Below are 21047 nucleotides of genomic sequence, written 5' to 3'. Positions count from 1 at the left end.
GCATTTTCCAGCACTCTAAGGGACACCATCTGCTCAAAAAAGAGCTGTGAACAAAATGTCCCAGATGCTCAGAGTTTACCAAAAATGAAATTGCTTTAAAATCCCATATGCTGCATTGTTTTCCTTCCAGCTTTGGCTGATGGCAGAAGGGAAGTGACTGAGGCAGTTTCTGATTAGTCGCTGCATTTTCCTTTCTGGCCAAAATCACTGGGGCTGAATGCTGTCACTTCTTGCCTGTTTGACAGATTTTCTTCAGCCTCCACTGCTGAAAGCCAGAGGTTACTGAACTCAAAGACCTCCCCCTTTGTTACTTTTAAAGTGAGCTTGCTTGACTTTTGCTATCGCAGGAAGCCTTGCAGTTAGGGATGTGGTTAACGCTGATACTTCAAGCATACTTCTTTCCAGGCACCTGATTTTGGGGCCTGTCTTGGTGATGTGAGGCAATGGCACCTCCTTGCCAAGGAGAGCCATGCCCGACAGTCACTTGTCATGGCCTGCAGCTCCTTAGTGTGGCAGTGCCATGGGGCAGCATCAGGTGCATGCAGAGGGAAAACCTGGCCAAGATCTCTGGATTTTGTGGGGTTACAAAAAGCAAATGCTGTGAGGAGCCATTTATTAGTCCAGGATAACACAAGATTTGAATGGAAGAATATTATTTCGGCTCTAAAAATAGCTCCTTCAGCCTTAAAACACTGATAAATGTACACAGTGGTTGCCTTTCTGTGAGAGCAGCTGTCTTCTCCCTTGACAGTGCAACTGCCGCACACATGCGGCCACTTAGGTAAGGGCTCAGGGGACCTGCTGGTGCTGCGCTTGCTCTGAGGACCTGTGTTTTGAGGGGTTCATAATCCCCAGGGATCAAAGAGATGAAATCTCTTCAGTGTGTGCTATGAGGGCCAGAGCTGCAGGGCAAAGGACCATTGTTTGCCCGCAAGAAAGACAGTATATAAAATACTGATAAACTGCTGATGTATAACTCAGCTCACTTGTGGGGGCTGGCGTGGATTTAGGCAGGTGGCTGTCTTGTGTTGGTTCATCAGGGCAAAACTTTGAATAAGTGCCACTTTATTTGGGTTTTAGGAGAAGAAACAAGACAGTCAATAAATAACATCAGCCATACTGCATCCTGGCAGACAGAGAAGGGAAGAAGAGGAGAAAAAAGTGGTAGCGTTCATCTTGACTTAATCCCATGAAGGTCAGACAGTGAAGGGATCCCTCCAGCCCAGGAAACATTCCTAAATGGTTATCGCCAAGCTGTTCTGCTGGGAATGTTTCCTCTCAAAATTCCAGCCACAGAGATGCTTTACAGAGCCTGCAAAGCCCACAATCCAGTATGAAAGGAGGTGGGAGAGGACAGCCTGGCTGAGGCTGTTCCTGGGGTCTCTTGCTACTGGGTGGCTGCTTCTTTCAAGTCTTCCAAAATACTTAGCAACTGGGCACCACTTCCCAGGAGGACCACAAAGATGTTGCCGCCGGTTTTGGGTGGTGAGCCCTCTTCAGTGCCTCTGCGGGCTTTGGAGCAGGCAGCACACCCAGAGCCGCATGCTGGGTAGGTGCTGCTGAGACTGGGGAGGGAGGGCAAGGAACGGGACAGAGAAGGAACTAATTTACAGCCAATTCACAGCCCATTTCATGGCTATGCCAGGGACGGTGTGCAGCCAGAAGGCCCATGCACGGTGCTGGGGCTGAGCCCGGGGCTTGCTTTTGGCGGAGACTGGGGCCGGCAAGGACCAGCCATGCCCGAGGGGTGCTCTGAGGTTCCAGGCGGAACTGTGGTCGCGCCCCACCACCCCAAAACTGGCGGTCAGGGCGCAGCACGTTCTGCTGCCAACCGGCTCCGAGGAGCCCGGGGGCCGCCCACGGCCGCTCCGAGCCGCCCTGGCGGCGGCTGCAGTCCCCGCCCATCCGGGGCGGGGCCGGGGCGATGCCGGGCCACCTCCCCGGCCCCAGCCCGGCCTTCTCGGCCTAGCCCGCCCCCCGCTCGCCGCCACCGCCGGGGCCGGGGCCAGAGCCAGAGCCGCCCGCAGGTAGGAGCCGCCCCCGCAACGGCTGGGAACGAACGTTGGGAGGGCGAGACCCTCCGCCCCCTCCTGTCGCGCTGTCGTCGCCCTGTCGCACCGCACCGCGAATCGTCACTCCCCCTGCCCAGTCCCCCCCCTCCCTGGTCGCGGTCTGGGTGCCCTCGGCGGGAGGTGGTGGTCGGGGAGCCCCCCAGGAGGGCGACCCCCGCCGTGGGGAGCAGGCGAGCTGCCTGCCGCGGCGTGCCAGGGGGCTGCAGATGGCGAGCACTCTCCTCCCCGAGGGGCTGGCAGCAGGGGCTGGCCCGGCGTGGGGCACCACAGGTGCTGCAGCACTCGGGAGGAGCTGAAATCCCAGTGCTGTCTGTCCTGGAGCTTGCTGATTTACGCCAGGTAGACATAGGGTGGATAAGATGACTAGAGCCACTTGACCCAGGGCCTGAAGCACCTAGCTATGGAAGAGATCTCTTAGGTCATGATTTCAGCATCCCTCTTGCCCATGAGCCCCTCTAAGGTGTCCTTTCAGGGTTGAGGGATGTGATGATGATACAGCTTGGCAGGGCCATCTGCCAGCCTGCTTCCAGGACGCCTTCGCACAGGGGTCTGTGGAGAAGCTCACCTGGGTTGAGGCTGTGGGGTGGGACATCCTCAACCTTCTCCAGATCCTATCGGGATGCCTGACATGCAGGGTCCTTTTAAATTCCAGGGAGGGAAAAAGGTTTTGAGAAAGGCCATTTGGCTCTGCTGTGGTCCCTCAGGGAAGGAAGGGTGAGATCCTGCCTCTGAGTGATAGAAAGAGACAAACCGATGCTGGGTGCTAATGTCCCAGGGTGATGATGGGGTCACTTGGGATCTCAGTCTTAGCTTTTTCTTATAGCAGCATGCTTGTGCCAGACCTTTTTTTCAGAACCCTTGGGCTATAAATGTTGGAGAAATTCTGGGCTAATCTTCCCTTCTGTTTGTTTGGTTTTGGTTTTGTTTTCTTTTTAAACAAAGCTTCTCGGGAAGGTGACCTTAAGGATTGTGTGATCAACATTCACGCAGTCCTTACTAATCAACATTCATGCAGTCCTTACACCATAGCAACATACACATGTATGGTTAATTATGAATAGCAACTCAATATGGAGGAGGGAAGTGTGTGAAAGGTATATCCCAACACACTGACTGCCTGTTGTGTCTTGCTCAAATGGATAAAACTGCCTAAAAGAAGGAGACTTGATTCTTGCTGACTTTCTGCCTTTGGATAACAGGGTAAAGAATGGGAACTCATATTTGCTTGACAAACATCTGGCTTCTGTTTTCACTGTTGTACTGTTAAAAGTCAAATTATTTTCTTGTGCTGTTCTTCGTGCCCAGCTGCCAGCATTTTCTGAGCCTGGGTGGTGGAAGTCAGTGCAGTTGCTTCATTTCCCCTTTTAAGATTCTTTGTGCTGCAGTGTTTGCTTTTCAGATGCAGAGCAGGGATGTGTGCTTGTATGAACACCAACATTTTCAATTGTTTTTTCTTGGAAGAAATGGAAATTGTTTTTTCTTGGAAGAAACCGTCATGTCCACGGTTTCCTCTCCTTCCCCAGCCTTTTCCGGGCTGCCTGAGATTGCAAGATTGCAGATTTGGCCCAACAGAGACACTTTAAGGTCCTGATCCTGCAGTCCAAGTTGAAACAATGAGCTCTGGTTGCAGGATGGGAGAAAGGTCTGTGGGAAACAAGGGAGATGATCCTAAGTAATATATTGGGAGGAATAAACTGTGAGGGGGGATGGATGGCAGGTGAGGAGGCTGCTGCTGTGGTAGAGGAGTTTGAATGCACGCTCCTCTGTGCCACTAATTTCCCGTGTGACCTCTCGGTGAGCAACTCACTGGCCTCATTGTGCAAAATGGGAATAATGATATTTTTTGCTGTCTCAAGAAGACTTGCAAAGGTCTCTAGGTGCCTGACTTCCCTCGCCTTGGGTCCCCACAGGTTGCAGAAGTGGTCACCTGAGGTGCAGGGATGAAGGTGGGATGAGAGGGGTGAAAGGGAAGCAAAGCACATTGGGAACAGGTGGAGAGAGGGAGGAGCAGAAAAGACAACTGATGAAGCTTCAAAAGCCATGAAAGGAACTCTTAAAACAGCTATAGATTACCTTGCATGGGGTTTAATGCAAATTTTTAATGCTGAGGTTGCCTCTGGATGGTCATGCCTGCAAGGGAGAGGTACCTGCTAGAGCAGCAGTCTCTCTGTAAGAGTGCTGTTTTGCTCAGTCGAGAAGTGTTTGCCTTTGGCAGGCATGCAGACCTGGCTCCCTTGGCAGGGGAGCTGGTCCCGCCTGCAAGACAGGAGGGAAGCCTGCTTTCCACCCTGCCCGCTACACAGAAAAGCAGAGGCCTCCTCCCCAGCACCCAGGAGCTGCTGAGCTGTGCTCCCCTGTGGAACAGGCAGCATGTTTGGCAAGTCTGGTGGGAGGGGAGGCCGAGGTGCTCCCTGGTGCCATTAGGTGAGGTCTGTGCTGCCTCTCCTGTGGGGAGCAGCAGGAAGGGAGGAAAAGCCTGGGGGACTTGGGCTGGTGTGCTGCAATGGTGGTGGTGGGGGGGTGTCCAGCATCCTCCTCTCGATTTCCTGGGCTGGGGCAGATCCCAGGTAGTTGTGGAGAGAACTTCTGCCTACCCTATTTCCTATTTCCCATGAGGAACTGCTGGGATTAGTAGTGGTGGCTGTCTGAGCTAGAAGAGCCAGTGGCCTGTCAGTTTTGGTACCACAGGACTGCAGGAGTGGACTTTGCCTGGCCAAGCCACTGGAGATGGCCATAGCTTTGTCAGGGAGAGCCTCCCCAGTGTGGTCTTGGTGCAGCTGAATGCTCTTAGAGGTGGTTTAACGTAGTCTCTTGCGCTACAGGGAAGTCTCTCTGAAAATATTTCAAAAGACAGCAGAAGTTTTAAGCCCTCTGGATGTGATGGAGAGGCTGGTCACAGCCGGCTTGCAGGCTTGACCCCTGTTTAACAGGTGGAGGCTGGTCCCTTCCGGCTGTTGTGTTTGCATCAGGTTTGCATGAAGTGAAGCGCTGTATGGCACCTTCCTCCTGTAGCTCACCTGAGCACCCTGCAAACAGCAATTTATGGTTGCAGCAGCCTGGGAGACTGATAAATAAACATAACTAATTCCTGCAAATAAGGAATGCTGGCAAGGCAGTGATGAACACCACAGAAATGTCCTTGTATGATTGCTTACCTTGTACTTGTCTCGGGGCAAATGAGTTCCGCAGGTCTAAACAGAGCCAAAAGGCTGACGTGGTAGTTTGTACCCTTGACAATCTCTATGCCAGAGAGGGCTACCTTAAAGTAATGACAAAAGCCAAGTCATGGGTACTGCACATCTGTTCCTTGTAGTTTACCCTCCAGCTCATCATCTCGTTGCTGCTTCTCTGGGGCTTTGGTGGTTAATATGAGGGGAAGAGGACCTCGGTTTGCCATGTGAGTAGTGGAAGAGGCATGAGTCCTCAGGCTGAAGAGGTTGGTGAGGGAAGACTGTCATGAGAAAGCTCAGTGTGCTGTGCCACACTCCCTAAAAGCTCACAGGCCTTGGGTGTTTTCCCCATGGCTGACAAGTGCAGACTGCTTGGTATTTACGCTTCTACTGGTGGTGCCCACTGGTGTAACCAAAGGAAATGCTGCTTCGGGTACAGTGCACATCACTTCAAAAGCGTAGAGCTGCAAAGTGCAGTGAAGAAAGGAGCTTGTGCTCCAAACAGCAGATAAAAAAGGGGTAGAAGGTACAAGAGAGGTGAAAGATGAGGTGAACAGGTGGGAAAAGCCCTGCTTACACTGCGTGGGAAGCTCTATAGCTTGACCGTATGTTTTGTGTTTGTTGGGGAAAAAAAACAGTGGCAGGGTAGCAAAGGGAGGGAAACCTGGTACTGTTCTGGCCTTCCAGGGCATACACTCTCTCATCCATAAATTACAGAAGGAGGCAATATAACCAGGAATAACTGCTCTGTGAAGTCTGCTCTTCTGCACTTAGTCTGTCTTTCCTTACCTTCAAAGCTATCTGTAAGTCAACATGACATATCTGTCTCTTTCTTCGCCAGGTTTTGCCTCCCTGTTGCATGTTCTTTGCCACTCCCAACACTTACATTGTTTTCCTGATAATGGGACAAATCTTTCAGGCAGGCTTCATATCCCCTTCTGTTGTAATGTGTGTCTTGGCTTTGCTTGCTCCTGCACATGGGAAATGCTTGAAGGCAGTTGTGGTTTTGGAACTGAGCAGCAAATAAAACATCTCTGTGTTTAATTTAATAAAATTAAATCTATTAATACACCATCAAGATCACTGTACCTTGTGGGAGGAGAAGCACCCATTCTGCTTGTTGCTGGTTCAGGCAGCGGTCGTTAGATTGGGGTGGTTAAGGTGGAGGATGATCATTGGACATCCTGTCTGCATGGTGCCTCAGACTTTCTGGGCTTTGCCACAACATCAGCCTGCATTTGTGTATTACTTGCAGAGCAAGGAGATGGCTTCAGAGACTATAGAGCTCTATAGAGGCTATATAGCCTCACAGTATAGCTGAAGCAGGGAGAGCTTTGCTGTGTTTTATTTTATGAGGAGATAAATAGCCCTCCTCATTTTCCAGCAACTCTTCACCATAGGGTTTGGCTGGGACTTTGGGGTAAGTGCTGTTCTCACAAGCATCCCAGACCAAAGGGTTGGCTAATTGTGCAAGGGGAAAAATACGCCATTGTGGCGATGGTGTGGGACTGTGGGATTGAGTCTGTGTTGAGACTCTCTGCTAGAGACTTCACTTGCATCTCAGGAGAGGTCTGGCTAAAGTGGCCCCAGTCTTGAGCATCTCCGCTCTTGGAGAGGCAGTAAGGCATCTGCCCTGGGACGTGGGCAGTCCAGCACACTCGCACTGCAAGGACTTGCTGGGGGCTGGTTGCCGCCTGGCTCGTGCAGCTCCTGAGGTTGCGAGGAGCTAGGAGGGCTGAATCTTGTAGTGGGCGCTCCCAAGCAGAATGGGGTCCTTGTGGCAAAAAGACACACAGCACCTGCAAAATGCAGTGCTCCTCAGCTTGCTGTGAGTCTCGCTCTAAGCCCTGGCTGCTCCTGGCTAGTTTCACCGCCTGCTGACCCAGCTCTTTCTGTCTGAACTGGATGTGTACCTTCTGCCTTACTCAGCTCCTGCCTCTGCCTCCTTTGCCTATTGCAGGCTGAGGGCCACGACTGCCCACGGCTGCTCATGGTATGAGTGGGACCTCAGGGAAGTCAGTGCAGTCCCATGTAGGTGCACGGGTCAGAGCATAGCACTGCCTCCTAAGGTGGCAAATTATATTCATTTTTCTTTTATAACATCCAGGAGCCTGATCTTGAAGCAGGACATGCCTGGTTCGTACAACGCCAAATGCGAGAAAGGCAGACTCAGCCCAGAGGAGTTTACAGTTGATGTCTCTGGCTGTAACACAGCAGCTCAACACTGTTCCTAAATGGCCTGTAAGTACTTATGTGCAATTGAGGGCAAAGGTTGTGTGGCAGCAGGAAGCAGCATAGCAAGGGCACTCTTTGAAGGACAGTAGCGTGCAGAGGGGTGACGCTGGCCTCAGGACCCAGCAGTGCTGCAGGAGTATCTCTAGGTAGGACATGCTGTTGGTCATATGGTCTTCTTACCAAGGCACTCGGGAAAGGCTGAATATATATATATTTTTACAGAATTGATAACAAATTAATTTTACTCAACCCTAGGAGACAGCTTCCCAGGGGAACTTGGAGGGACAGTGTGGGCAAGTGGATGCTAATATAGCCTTTTCTGCCCCCATTTTTTGGTGACTAGAAGATTTCATTCCTTTGGTGCGCTTCACCTCTCTCTGCTAGGTTTGTGTTGAGCATTTCATTGTCACACTGAATGCATTTACAGTGTGTGAAATGAGACAAGAAATATGTACGGATGTTTCTGTGGGTGAAAGCATTGCCTCTCAACATTGTTGCAGGATTACTGAAGCATCTCCTGCTTCCCCCATGCACAACCTGGTGATGTCTTTACCTTTTCCCATTCCTCTCTTATATAAATAAATGGAAATGGCATTTCTGCACACCCTTGAGATGGTAAGTGGGTACCTGGAGTAAGCAGAGCATCATACTGTGCTGATAGAAAGGATCGCTTCAGTTCCTGTTACCCCACTATTTTGTTACGTATTTACAAGTCTCTGGCATGCCTTCTCTCTCTCATTGTGCACTCAGGCTGGGAACCTTGAGATAAACCTGAAGACGCTCTGCTTTATTATGTTGGCATTTGTGGCTTGTGGGTGGCAGGTTATGTAATGTGCTGGTTTGTATCTGCTCAGTTACAGTGATTAGGTATCTAGTGACTGTGGTTATTTTTGCTTTTAAAAGCAACAGAGAGCTATAGTGGGCTCCCCAAAAGACAAATTGTGTTTGTTCCCTGTAATTGTTGCTGACTGGCAGCGATTCTTTATGACTTACCATATGTTTTGAACAGCGTCCTCCTTCTCTCAATGCTTCTGGCTCTGTACCTATTCTCTGAAATGACTCAATGGCCTAGCACTGAGAAATGCAGGAGCATTGCTCTGGCTTATTATGCAGCTTGTGTATGGGCCCTTGAAATGCATCTGCATGCTGTAGTCTTAAAAAAGACATATGACTCTGTTAATGTAGTAGCTTTGTCCTTCCTTACATTCATGTTCTGTGGTGAAAGCAAATTCAGGAAGAGCCTGTAACTTTTCTTGGCAGATGAAATTAAGATGCACACATTAAACGAACCTTGAGCAAGCAGCAGTATATGTTTGGTGAGCTGCCTGCTGTAACTGAAGTGTGTACATTAGAGGAATGGGAGCTTAATTGGTTGAGGGTGTGTAGTGGGGCAATGGTAATAAGAGCAGAGCAAACAGCTGACAGTCTGAGCAGATTTAGACATAAAAATGGGAACGGAGATAAGGGATTAAGCCTGCATTGAGTGAAATTCTCAAGACACACTCTGTGGTAGTGCTAATGTGAAACCCTTTGTGGTTCTGCACCCTGACCCATGATAGCTGGCAGCAGGAATGCACCTCAATGGGGTTTTTGCAATGCTGGTGTGAGACCGTGAGTCAAAAGGGACTGGAAAACCACCGCGTGTCCTTTTGGGAAGGTGGGCTGACTCCAGCTGGGGTCAGCTATGAAGCTGAAAACACATTTTTATTAGCCTTGTGAATCCATTGCACCATGAGGGCTTTCTGTTGCTGAAGGCCTTCCTGTGCAAGCCTTAAAAATGGAAGATAAACGGGTGTGGGCAATTACCAACTGCCTCCTGGAGGCAGTGTGTTTATTTGGGAAAACATGGGCAGCGGCGATGGCTGTTGTTGCCAGCTGGAGTTGACTGCTCAGATTTGGCAACATTGGTCATGGCTGCAATGCGGAACAGAGCTTTAGAGAGAAAGGTTGGCTTTATGTCATCCCTGTGGAGCAATTAGTTGTCAAAGAAATTGTTTCTACATTTCCCACGGAGAATTTAGGTTATTTTTCCTATCGCGCTCGGCATTTTATTTTGGCTAAACTGCTGTGGTGCTGCAGGGGAGGGTGTAATTTGGGTTCCTTGTTCTCTTGTTCCTGGCTGCTGTTAGAAGTGCTGGTCTTAGCGTGCATGGAAGTCTCCCGGCTTGAAGACACGAACATCAGGGCCATCCCTGAAGAGGACAGGTTAACCTAAAGGTAACTGCTGAGAGTGTTATCCACTGAACACTAGTGCAAAGCTAGGCAGGTTTGGAACATGCTTGGGGTTTTTCCTTTGGAAGGAAGTGAGGTTACGTGTAATTTTGTTCCTGGCACCCAAATAACACAGCAGGGAGTAAATGAGAAATGTGCAGGAGCTGAATCCTGGTTTTAAACCATCATCTGCCCATGTGGGGATGTTGCAACATCTCAGTCAAGTTCAGGGAGCCTGACAGAGGTGGAGGAAGAAGCAGCAGGGAGAGAGGAAGAGAGGCAGCAGAATGAGGGAGAGGGAGCAGGACAGAGACTGACAAAGAAGGACAGGGAGCAGGACAGAGATGCAGGAAAAACCTGAGATGGGCAGCACAACAGAGAGGGAGGAAAGAAGAATAGGGGCAGGAAGCCAGACCGAGAGAGGAGAAAGACAAAAAAAGCGACAAGAACAGGGCAGAGAGGGAGGAATGAAACAACAGGGACAGGGAGCCGGAACAGTGAATGCTGGAGGGAAGGGGCAGGACAACACCAAACAAACTCCATAGCTACACGCTGCAGGGCAAAGAGGGAAGAATTAATAAATAGGGACAGGGAGATGGAAAAGAGAGCTGGAGAGCAAAAAGCGTAGCAATGCGTACAGAAAGAAGAGGAGGGGGATTCTAAAATCGTGTCATTGGGGAGCCAGAGACAGTGAGATGGAGAAAGGACAAAAGCAACAGGCTACAGGGCAGAGAGGGAGGAATTAAAAAAACAGGGATGGGGAGCCAGACAGAGAGAGGCAGAAATAAAATGGGGAAAAGCAATGAGCCACAGGGCAGAGAGGGAGGAATTGATAAATAGGGACAGGGGACCAGAGAGAACATGATGTAGAATGGAAAAAAATAGCAGTGGGCTACAGGGAAGAGGGAGGAATTAAAGAACAGGGACTGGGAGCTGGACAGAGAGACATGGAGAAAGGGGAAAAAAAAACTCCTCCAGTTTGCCAATGTTACCTGTATTGGGGGTCCCAAAACTGGACACAGTATTCTGGATAATCCCTTCCCTCAATCTCCTGGCCCATGCTCCTGGTCATACAGCCCAGGATACTGTTGGCCTCCCTTGCTTCAGGGCACACGGCTGCCTCCTGTCCAGATTGCTGACCACCAAGACCTTCTCCACCATAGAGCTTCTCCCTGGCCCAGCAGCCCCCAACCTGTGTCACTGCCAGGGTTAGTCCCCTGCAGAGGCAGAAACTGGAATTTGTCCTTGTGGGATTTCATGAGATTCCTGCCAATATGTGCTCGCCTGCTCCTTAAACCCTTTCCCTAAGCACAGACTCCTGGAGACCTTTTCAGTAAAGACTAAGGCAAAGAAGGCATTGAGTCCCTCACTCCCATCTATGTCTGCTGTTATTAAATCACTCTCCCCATGCAGCAGCAGCCACCATGCATTTTCCTTGTTTGGCCTTTGTCTCTATTGAGCAATAACTCAATCTCACCAGGGTGAGCATGGAAATGGGGGGTGACAGGTGCCCTGGACCACCTTCCTGGTCTGTCCATGCCACCAAGGGCATAGACCAGTCTCCTTTCTCCTGAACCTGCATGTCTTCAACCCCCTTCAGGAGACCAGGCTTTGCAGCACAAACCCACTGGTGTATGCCCTCACCCTCCATAGTCATAAGCTATACACTGATTACTTTATCTCCTGGGCACATTCTAGCCCAGCCCAGCTGTGTCCAAGCTCTCCCACCTCCCCTGCCCTCTCTCCACCTCCCCTGCCCTCTGCCCAGCCCAGCCCAGTCTCAGCTGCCCCATGGCAATGCCCGTTGCAAGGTGCTGCAGACCTCTGGGCACTCACACCACAGCCCCATCTGAGGGGCACAGCAGCTGCTGGGGGTCAGCCCCAGAGATGGGGGACATCTGTAGCACAGGGAATCAGAGGTCAGTGGCATCCTGTGTCCCCTACTTTTCTCTCCAGGAGATCCTAAGAGGGCTGCAGCGTTTCCTTGCCATCCCCTCTCCCCAGGCCAGCACAATAGCCCTGGCTCAGGGTGTCTGCAGGCTGCTCCTGCTGCCCCAGGGCCAGAGCAGCCTGCCCCGAGCTGGTGCAGCTGGAAAGGGATTTTCATTTCCCATTCAATCCTGCTCCACTGAGGATGGATCTTAGACAAAGATGTTGCTGCAGGTTCATTTATTTTGCTAAAATACATGGAGAGCCTGGCTCCTCATTTACACAAAGTCTCTGGATCACACAAGACAGGTGGATACATCTGTAGGAGGGGATGAATAATGACATTTCCTTGTAGACAACATCATGACAAGAGGAAAAAGATAAAAAACCAACAAAGGAAAGACAGGCTTGGCCTGTCACAACACACACAGAGAGCCACTTCAGGGAGCCACTTGCAGAGGAAGGTTGGCAGTCTGTGGTTGCTGAAATAAATCCAATCAGTTTCCTCAGGGCATCCTTGAGCTCCTTGTTGCTCATGCTGTAGAAGAGGGGGTTCATTGTTGGGAGCATCACCGTATACAGAACTGCCATGACCAGATTCAAAGATGGTGAAGAGATTGAGGGGGGCTTCAGGTTGGAAAACATGCCAGTGCTGAGAAATAGAGAGACCACGGCCAGGTGAGGGAGGCACGTGGAAAAGGCTTTGTGCCATCCCTGCCCAGAGGGGATCCTCAGCACAGACCCAAAGATCTGCACATAGAACAGCACAATGAAAATAAAAGAGCAGCAAAATAGAAAAGCACTAAACACAAGAAGCCCAGCTTCCCTGAGGCAGGAGTTGGAGCAGGAGAGCTTGAGGATCTGGGGAAGTTCACAGAAGAACTGGCCCACAACATTGCCTTGGCAGAGTGGAAGTGAAAACATATTGGCAGTGTGCAGCATGGCATTGAGAAAACCCCTGCCCCAGGCAGGTGCTGCCATTTTGACACGAGCTCAGCTGCCCAGGAGGATCCTGTAGTGCAAGAGTTTGCAGATGGCGATGTAGCGGTCATAGGACATGATGGTGAGAAAATAAAACGCTGCTGACATCAAAAAGAGAAAGAAAAAACCTGGGCAGCACATCCCGAGAAGGAAATGTCCCTGGTGTCCCACAGGGAAGTGGACATGGATTTGGGGACAGTGGTGGAGATGGAGCCCAGGTCAAGGAAGGAGAGATTGAGGAGGAAGAAGTACATGGGTGTGTGGAGGTGGTGGTTGCAGGCTATGGCTGTGATGATGAGGCTGTTGTCCGGGAGGGCAGCCAGGTAGATGCCCAGGAAGAGCCAAAAGTACAAGAGCTGCAGCTCCCACGTGTCTGTGAATGGCAGGAGGAGGAACTCGGTGATGGAGCTGCTGTTGGACGTTTGCTGCCTCAGGGCATGGGGCACTGTCCAAGGAGGAAAAGGCAGTGACAGGCTGGGGGAGACATCTCGGAGCAAAATAAAGGTATTTCTTACGGATCTTCCCCCTGCTACGCTCACCCCCTTTCCCTTTCCCAGGAGACCTTCCTTCAGCTCCATGGCTGGAGCTCTGGATTATGCTGGCTTAGTGTCCTGTAAGGAGCAGAGCTTCTGCTCACTGGCTACCCAGGAGTCAGCCCTGCTCTGCAGCAGTGGGTTCATGGGAATGGTAGGGGCAGGAGCCAGCCTTGGGGGTATTTTTACAGCTCCCTCCCATCTCACCTGCAGTGTGTTCTTGGCAGTGACAAGTTAGGGGAGATTTCTCTGAGCAAAATCCGTTCATGGCTCATATAAACCCCCCCAAACTGCCTCTCCCCTTTCAGAGACCTTTGTGCAGCTCCCCTGCCTGAGTGCTGGCTTGTCATGGCTGAGGGTGCCACTGGGAGGAGGGGACTCTGCAGTGGGCTCTGGAGGAATTAGTCCTGCCCTACAGCAATAGGTAAATAAGAACCAGAGAGCTATGTGCTTCCATTCAGATATCCTGAAGGGAGAGTCAGCTTAGCTTTTTCCTACCCCGTGCACTGCATTGCCCAGAGCCCCACTGGTTAGAAGGGGGTTTGGACATCTCCCTACCACGGAGACATTTGCATGGCAGGACCCACAGGGTGAGTGTTAGAGCTGCAGCTGAAACCCTCATCCCCAGAGAGCCCCAAAACCAGAACCACAGCAGCACGGGCAGGTGGAGACACAAGGAAAATACCACAGTGCTTCCGCCAGGGGAGGCAAGGCCAGGGAGGGAAAGATGGACACTCAGGAGAGTCTGCTCTGCTGGAGTTCTGGCTTCCAAGGAGTTGACTCATGCCTATAAAAACGATGCCTTTGAGGACTGACAGGGAGCTTCTCCCATTGCCCTGCCGGACTATTCTGTTAGCACTGTCCTCTCATTCCCTGCCCATGTCTCTGCTGCCTGGAGCTTCCCTGCCTGAATTGTTTCGATATCCCTGGGTCTCCTCCGTGTCATCACTCACAGACCTCATCCCACCTGCTGTGTGTTCAGCTCTGCCCTGCAGACATCTCCTGGCAGCAGGGCACTGCCCAGGGGCATCTCTCTGCATGCAGGGGTGAAGGAGCAGCTCAGACAAGTCCTAATGAGACCTGGGGTCTCAGTGCCTTCTCCAGAAGAGAGAAATAAATTCCCATTGCCAACTGCCCACCCAGACAAGCAAGAGGAGAAAACTCTAAGCACAGACACCTTTCCTTTCAGGTAACCCCCCACCTTGACCTTCCTCTTTAAAACTCCCTTCCAAAATGTTCTGGGGGTGATGTGGAGCTGTGGGTGGCCCTGACCCACACAGCACCCTCTCGACAGCAGAAGGACCCTGCCCTGCTGGGGGTCGCTCCTTCCACCCACAGCTTCTCCCCACAGCACTGTGAGGAGCTCCCTGGGCAGGCTGAGTGCTGACCCTGGCAGGTGGCAGAGTCGCTGCCCCAGCACACAGCCCCCTGGGGTGCAGGGACCCTGCTCTGAAGGACAGCCCTGGGCACACCTTGCTGCACATGCAGCTTCACAGCACTGCATCCATCCCTGGAAGAAAGGAGCTGTGATGCCCTGTCCCTCTGAGGGTGCAGCAGGGAATCACTGCTCATGACTACATTCTCCTTGAAACTGGAGAAACTGTGAGGGTTGTTCTGACAGATGCTTCGGATGTGCCATCTTTTGGAGACCCCTCCAGGATACTCATGTGCACTGCCCTGCAGCCAGACTCCTACCATATAAAGACCTGTGAAGATTTCTCCCACATTGAGAGCTCAGCCATTGTCCTACTTACTTCTCTCTGCTTCACTTGTCTCCCCTCGGTGCCTGCAGACAATGCCCTCAGCCCTGCTGCACTTTGCAGGGGAGCTGCTCCTGGGCAGAGCTGTCTCTCTGCAGTGCTGCTTGCTTGCCATGAGTTTCCTCCATCCCAGGAGCCCGGCCCAGCTCGGCAGCAGAGGACCAGCCCAAGGCATTGCCCATTCTGGGCTCCCTGGAGATGTCCCATGGGCTCCAGGGCTGACAGATCCTGAAAGGCAGCAGAGTCATCCCTGGGGAATGTACTTTTTAGCACCAATTATTCCTCCTAAAGAGTGGAGCAAGACTGATCTTAGAAGCATGGTTTGTCCTATCAGTGCATGGACATCTACAAGAGGTGTAAGTGTTCCCCCCCGGCAACCACTATATCTGTCCCATTACAAAAAGGACACGCAGGCAGTGACAGGGAGGTGTTGGCTGGACCCTGTGCCGGGCAGGGATTCAGCTGAAGCAATGCAGGCATCCCATCCCCAGCTGGAAGCCCTCAGGATGAAGCGGGATTCAGTTCCACCCATGCACCCCACAGACCCACAGTGTTAAGGGATGTCAAGACTGGCCACCACTTCTAGTTGTTCCAGCCGAGGACCCCTCCTGTCCTGCCACTGGTGCCCAGTACAGGCTAGTACCACCCAGTACAGTCCTGCCTGGCTGCTGGAGCCCAGCCTGGTGCCTAGGGATCTGGAGTCTTTGCGAGGCTGAGGGATGCAACTGCCCCTTTCCCGCTTGCAGGTGTAACTTGTAGTGAAGCTGAGCATGCATCTCAGAGACGCACACAGACACATACGCGTGGAGGACACTGACATGGCCAGTCACACAGACTGCCACAGATGAGGTGCTGCTGTCAAAAGCACCGACATGCAGGACTCACATAAAACACAGAGACAGCCACATCTCCTCCTCTTGGGCTGGCAGAGACAGGAGGTCGCCAGTGTGGGCACAAAAATGACACTCTCTAGGTTCACAAGCACATGCATGGTCACGGATCCTTTGCATACTGGCATGGCCCCTGTGTCCCCCCGGTAGCCCTGCCCTGATCTCATCCCTCTGACCCACCCCACAGGTCCCCGGCACACTGGCTGGTCCATCTTGGTGCTCCCTGCAAACAAGCAGCACTCACACATTTGTCCCGCAGGCACCCCACACTTGCGTACCTCCCCAGGTGCCAGCACGGACCCTTTGCCCACCTGATACCCCAGCCTGAACCCAAGGCCCCCCTAGTCACCAGCTGGTCCAGCTTGAAGTTTGCTGGTGAATGCACATGCACATCCCATGCATAGCAGGTTTGGGGAAGATACAGAGCGCTTCTCACTCACCTCACTCATACTGGTCCCACCCAGTAGGTGGTTTTCAGGACACACACCGTTCCCACCCCAGTGCCTGGTGGCCGAGAGCCCCACTCACTCCAGTAGCTGCACTGAGACCCCCCCCCTAACTCCACTAGCTGCACTGGGCCCCACGCCAGTAGCTGGCACCACAAGCCAGGGGTGCCTACACCCCCTGGTTGACTCCAGTAGCTGGCACCCAGTCCACCCACACCAGCCCCCACTAGCTGGCACATAGTCCTTTCAGTTCACATACACACAGGATAGAGAGTGAGATTACACAGAGAGATAGTTAAGAAAAGATTTAATAAGAAATAAGAAGACAGGACAGATGTCATCTGTGTCCTGCTACCAATCACTTGTCTCTGGAGACTCTGGTGTCATCAGGTCATTATCTGAAAGTTCTTCAATAAGATTAGCTTGCCATCAGTCAGCTCTCCCACATACCAACCCTCTTCATCCGCATCTCCAAAGATGTAAACATACTGTCCAGCAACTAGAGGAAGCTCTAGTTCAGGCCTCTCATTGGGACCATCGAAAGGATCATAGCTGTATCGAGCTATGAATGTTTGAAGCTCTGCCGGTTGTTTTCTCATAGCCTCCAGGAGGATGGACTCCTTGTCTGCTCCCAGGGTAGCCTGGTGCGGCTTGGAAATGATACGGTTGGATCTTTCTCTTTCCAGCTGTTCAAGTTCCTGAAATAGCTGCTGGCGTTGTTCCTTTAGCTTTTGACAAAGATCATTCAGTTCAGTTACCTGGGTTCAAAACAGTTGCAGGGTTTCTTTATGCTCCCTGCATACTTCTGTCTGAGCCCTCTGCAAACACTTGACTTCCTCATCTTTCCTCTGGAGTGCTAACTTTGTCTCCTCATGTTCATTCTCCAGCTGTTGACTTCTTTCTGCCATTTCTGTCAAGGCTTTCAGTTTACGCTCTGCCTCTTCCAGCTGGGTTTGAAGACAGATGTTTGTCTGGGTGGCAGAATCTGCTCCTCTGCCACTCACCTTAGTTGCCCTTTCTGTTAAACCCATCTGCCCACAGAGGCAAGCATTTTCTTCAGCCAGTCGGGTGTTTGCATTTGTCATTCCTGGAAGCTGCACCTGTAACTCCTCACAAGTTCTGCTGTGGGTGCTCATGTAATAGGAGCCCTCTTCATCTGCAGCCACTTGGGCCTGAAGCTCCTCAGCCACCTTCTGTGAGAAGTCATCCTGCTCGTCCCATGACAGCAAAGCTCCGGCAGGCTCTCTGATTTCTCCAGCCCTCTGCTGAGGAAAGGATGTCATACACAGTTCCTCAGTGGAGCTTTGGATGGGCAGTGGCACCAGAGATGGTCTGCAGTTGCCTGGCTCTTTCTTGCAGCTGCTTGCTAATAAGACCCAGCTTAACAGTCTTCTGCTTGAACCTCTCCCACGCCTCCCACACTTCAGGAGAGCTTGCCTTCCTCAGAAGACAGTTCTCCTCTTGCAGGACACTGCATTGTCTCTCGAGGTCCTTCCGGGCACTCTGGAGGTGGGCATTCTGCTCCAACAGCCTGCTGTGACTGCTACGAGGCAGCCAGTCCTCCTGCTGCCCTACAGTCTGAACACCCACCTCTGCCACAAACCACCCACTGCCAGTCTGTCCTTGTGGCAGGGAGTCCAAGCAGTGCAGCACCAAGTCTTGCCCCACAGCCTTAAGCAAAACCTCCATGCTGTTCCCTTCCTCCTGGAAACGAGCGTCTTTTAAGCTCTTGCAGGTTTTCCGCTGCCCTTCTCCATCGTGGGAGGAAGATGCCATGAGTCTCTCCAAAGAGCAGGGCCTGATGGCCCCAGTGCCCAGGAGGGTCTGCAGGTGGTGCCAGGCCGTAGCCTTGGCCCTGGCCTCATTGCAGGTAGTGGGCTGCTTGCCATCGAACCGCTCCAAGATGCACTTTAGGAAGCATCTCCTCTGCAGCAGCAGTTTCTCTTGGAGGCAGAGCATGCAGGTGGCCTGCTTACCATTGGTCTCCCAGTGCAGCTTGCTGAGGACATCCTGGAGCTTACTGTGAGCCTCACTGCTGCTCCAGGCTCCTCTCACCAGCTTCTTGGCCATCTGCTGCTGCAGGTCCCGTGCCTGATGGATGGCATCATCGTGCTGCTGCTGCAGCATCCCCTGCACCTCATGCAGCTCAGCCTCCTTCGAGCGCAGCAGCTGGCGGTTCTCCACTGCCCGCTGCCACTGGTTCAGGTCCTGCAACTGCTGGAGCTCCTGTGCCTGCCACTGCTCCCATTTGGAGTGCAGCCATTCAGCCAGGAGCTGCCGGTCCCGCTCTGCCGCCTCCTTCAGCTCACGAATTTCAGCGGCGAAGTGGCGGCACAGCTCTTGGGAGCGGAGTTGCTCAGCCTCCAGCTCAGCCTGCAGCCTCTCCAGCTGCCGCTTGTGCTCGTCCTTTTGTGCCAGGCCCCGGCGGGGCAAGGGGCGGCTGCATGCCACAGGCCCCTGTCCCACACTGTCCCGGCTCATGGCTGCAGGGATGGCAATCAAACACTGCCACCAACAGCCACCAACATCGCACATCACCCCCTCTCAGCGGCTGCTGCCTCCCTTGACCATGCAGGAGCGGAGACAGCGTCTGCAATCAGCAGGTGGGAGAATATGGCCTTATGTATGTGTCCTGGCCCTGAGCACACAAAGGAGGGATGGGACTGCATGGCCTGATAAGGTATGTCCTGGCCTGGACCACACAAAGGAGCAGTGGGGCCACATGGCCTTATGAGGTATGTCCTGGCCCTGAGCACACAAAATTTGTGTCATCTAACGCCATGTCCTGTGAATGTGCAGTTGTGTTCATCGTCTTGTTGAGTCCTTTTGACTAGTCTGGCTTGGAACATCATGAGAAATTTTGGTTATTTTAATTGAAAATGACACCTCCTGGGGTGTAACAGGTGAAACTGCCAGTTTTCCTCTCCACACCCTCAAAGTCCAGTGCCAAATTACATCACCCTGGGGCTCCATCATGTCCTGCAGCCCCCTAGGTCAGGAATGGTGGTGCTAGGACAGACACTGGTGCCTGTTAGGGAGCTGGCGGCCATGCCATGGTGGCCGTGATGGAGTGGGTCTTAGCCCTGGGCCTGGCTGGCCCTGGGCCCAGCTGACCCGAGCCCCATTTGTTTGGGCCCAGCGGCCCTGCATCAGGGTCCTTGTGTGTGGATGATGCTGAGGGGGTGTATCCCCACAGTCCCTGGGGCGTTGCCACCCCCTCCCAGTGCCCACAGGGTCCTGACTGCCCTCTCCCACCACAGCATGGCCCCTCTGGGGACCAGCCAGGGCAGGCACAGGGGACAGCTCCAGCCCTGCCACCCCTATGGTCTTTCCCCCAGTGCCCCCACTGTGCCAGGAACCCCTGGCACCAAGCAGGGACATGGGAGGGAACTGAGGAGAACATAGGAGTGATGGGAGCATGGGAGACAGGAGGAACGGGGGAGTTGGGGGTGATGGGGGCAGCAGGGGGGCCTGGGCAAGAGAAGCCCTGACCCCATGAGCAATGGGATTGAGCAGCAGTGGGTCCAGCTGCCCGTCCAGACCCCGCCTGGGGACACCACCCCTGCCATGGCTGGGGTGGACACTGTCATGGGTGACAAATGGCTCAGGGAGATGTGGGAGGAGCATGTGGGAAGGGGAGGAACATCCTCCTGAGGGGGGCAGGAAGAGTTATTCATATAAAACAACCTCAGCCAAGGGCTTGGCGAGCTGCTTACCTGTGACCCTGGAATTCTCTCCTGCCGACCTGCAGGAGAGTGCTTGAGCATCAGGGGATGCTTTGGGGGTCCAAAAGCAATGTTGTCATTGGCTGAGTTTTCAGCACAAAAACTTATCCACAAGCCACTGGGAGGTACTCCTTGCCACAGTACATGCAACCCAGAGAAGGGGTTGTAGCAGGTCACGTATTTACTGAAGAAATCCTTTGTCTTGGGACAAGGGTAACATTTTCTTTTGAAGCAACTATGAAATAATGAAGGTCATCATTATATTTGCTGAAAGGAAGATTTAAATAAAAACTAAATCATTAATTTACAGTATTTGCTGACAGTGTATTTAGTAAGCCCGTAATACAGAACTTTCATTTTTGTGGGCAAGTCCTAACTATATTAGAACAATACTTACATCTTTTTACAAAATCAAAATTAGCCACTGACAAAATTCATTTTTTGCTGGTGCTTAATTTTAGTTTTTAAAGTTTTAATTGGCAAACAGAATTTAGAAAACAAAGAGGCTCCTAGGAAAATAGAGGACCTCATTATACACATATGAAATAAATTACTTTTCAAATGAGGTACACCATCTGTTTTCAGGGAGAACAAGGAGACCAAGGAAACCTTGGAAAAACTGGTAAAGCAGGAAGCTTGAATTCTCTCTCTGGTTTTATTTTTAATTCTACGTTTATTTGAGTGTGAATGAGTAATTTGTTGCAGTAACTTTTTGATGAAATTTCTTGCACATGAGCAAAAGGAAGCAGCCCTTTTCCAAAGCTGCGTGTGGACAGGTGAAGGAGAACAGCAGCACTAATGCTGCCTCTACTGTGTGTTTGGGTTACAGATGAGAGCTGGGTCTTCTGGGTGCTCCTGTGCAGAGGACTACTTTGTCAAAAGCCTTTCTTCAGCCACAAGACTAGAATCTCCTTTAGCATCTGATTTCCTTGCTACCATTAGGCATTAGTGAGGGAACAGCTCTGCCACAAAGGGTCCTGCTTCCTCCTGAGAAGATTTGCATGGCCTGGCAGCAAACAGGCAGTGTCAGAGCGGGACTCTACAACCTGGGCAATATGTGCTTTCTCAATGCCATCCTGCAGCGTTTGACTGTGG

The 21047-nt window shown here is 52.0% G+C and overlaps 1 protein-coding gene and 1 long non-coding RNA gene across 11 annotated transcripts in view; one reads left to right on the top strand and one right to left on the bottom strand.

The window, feature by feature from the left end:
- Positions 1–1935: 1935 nt before the first annotated feature.
- The window catches only part of LOC140651970 (uncharacterized), a 24801-nt gene continuing 5689 nt past the window's right edge, over positions 1936–21047 (top strand). Inside the window, exons 1-3 of one of the 2 annotated variants that reach the window (XR_012042607.1) lie at positions 1936–2027; positions 7350–7483; positions 9607–9694. This is a non-coding gene — a long non-coding RNA (uncharacterized lncRNA). Of the gene's footprint in view, positions 2028–7349; positions 7484–9606; positions 9695–21047 lie in introns of those variants that run through there. The other variant, XR_012042608.1, reaches the window with a different exon arrangement.
- LOC140651966 (RIMS-binding protein 3C-like) overlaps positions 16544–21047 on the bottom strand; it is a 14496-nt gene continuing 9992 nt past the window's right edge. For 8 of the 9 annotated variants that reach the window (XM_072862171.1, XM_072862166.1, XM_072862170.1 and 5 more), the window contains 2 exons: positions 19944–20187; positions 16544–19066 (listed from right to left, as the gene is read on the bottom strand). In XM_072862171.1, the coding sequence (XP_072718272.1) occupies positions 17521–18762 (1242 nt within the window). In that variant the 5' untranslated portion in view covers positions 18763–19066; positions 19944–20187 and the 3' untranslated portion in view covers positions 16544–17520. The remainder of the gene's footprint in view (positions 19067–19943; positions 20188–21047) is intronic. The other variant, XM_072862172.1, reaches the window with a different exon arrangement.

The sequence above is a fragment of the Ciconia boyciana genome, chromosome 5 (assembly GCF_034638445.1).
Source record: "Ciconia boyciana chromosome 5, ASM3463844v1, whole genome shotgun sequence".
Lineage (NCBI taxonomy): Eukaryota > Metazoa > Chordata > Aves > Ciconiiformes > Ciconiidae > Ciconia > Ciconia boyciana.
This window is presented reverse-complemented; position numbering and strand designations above follow the sequence as displayed.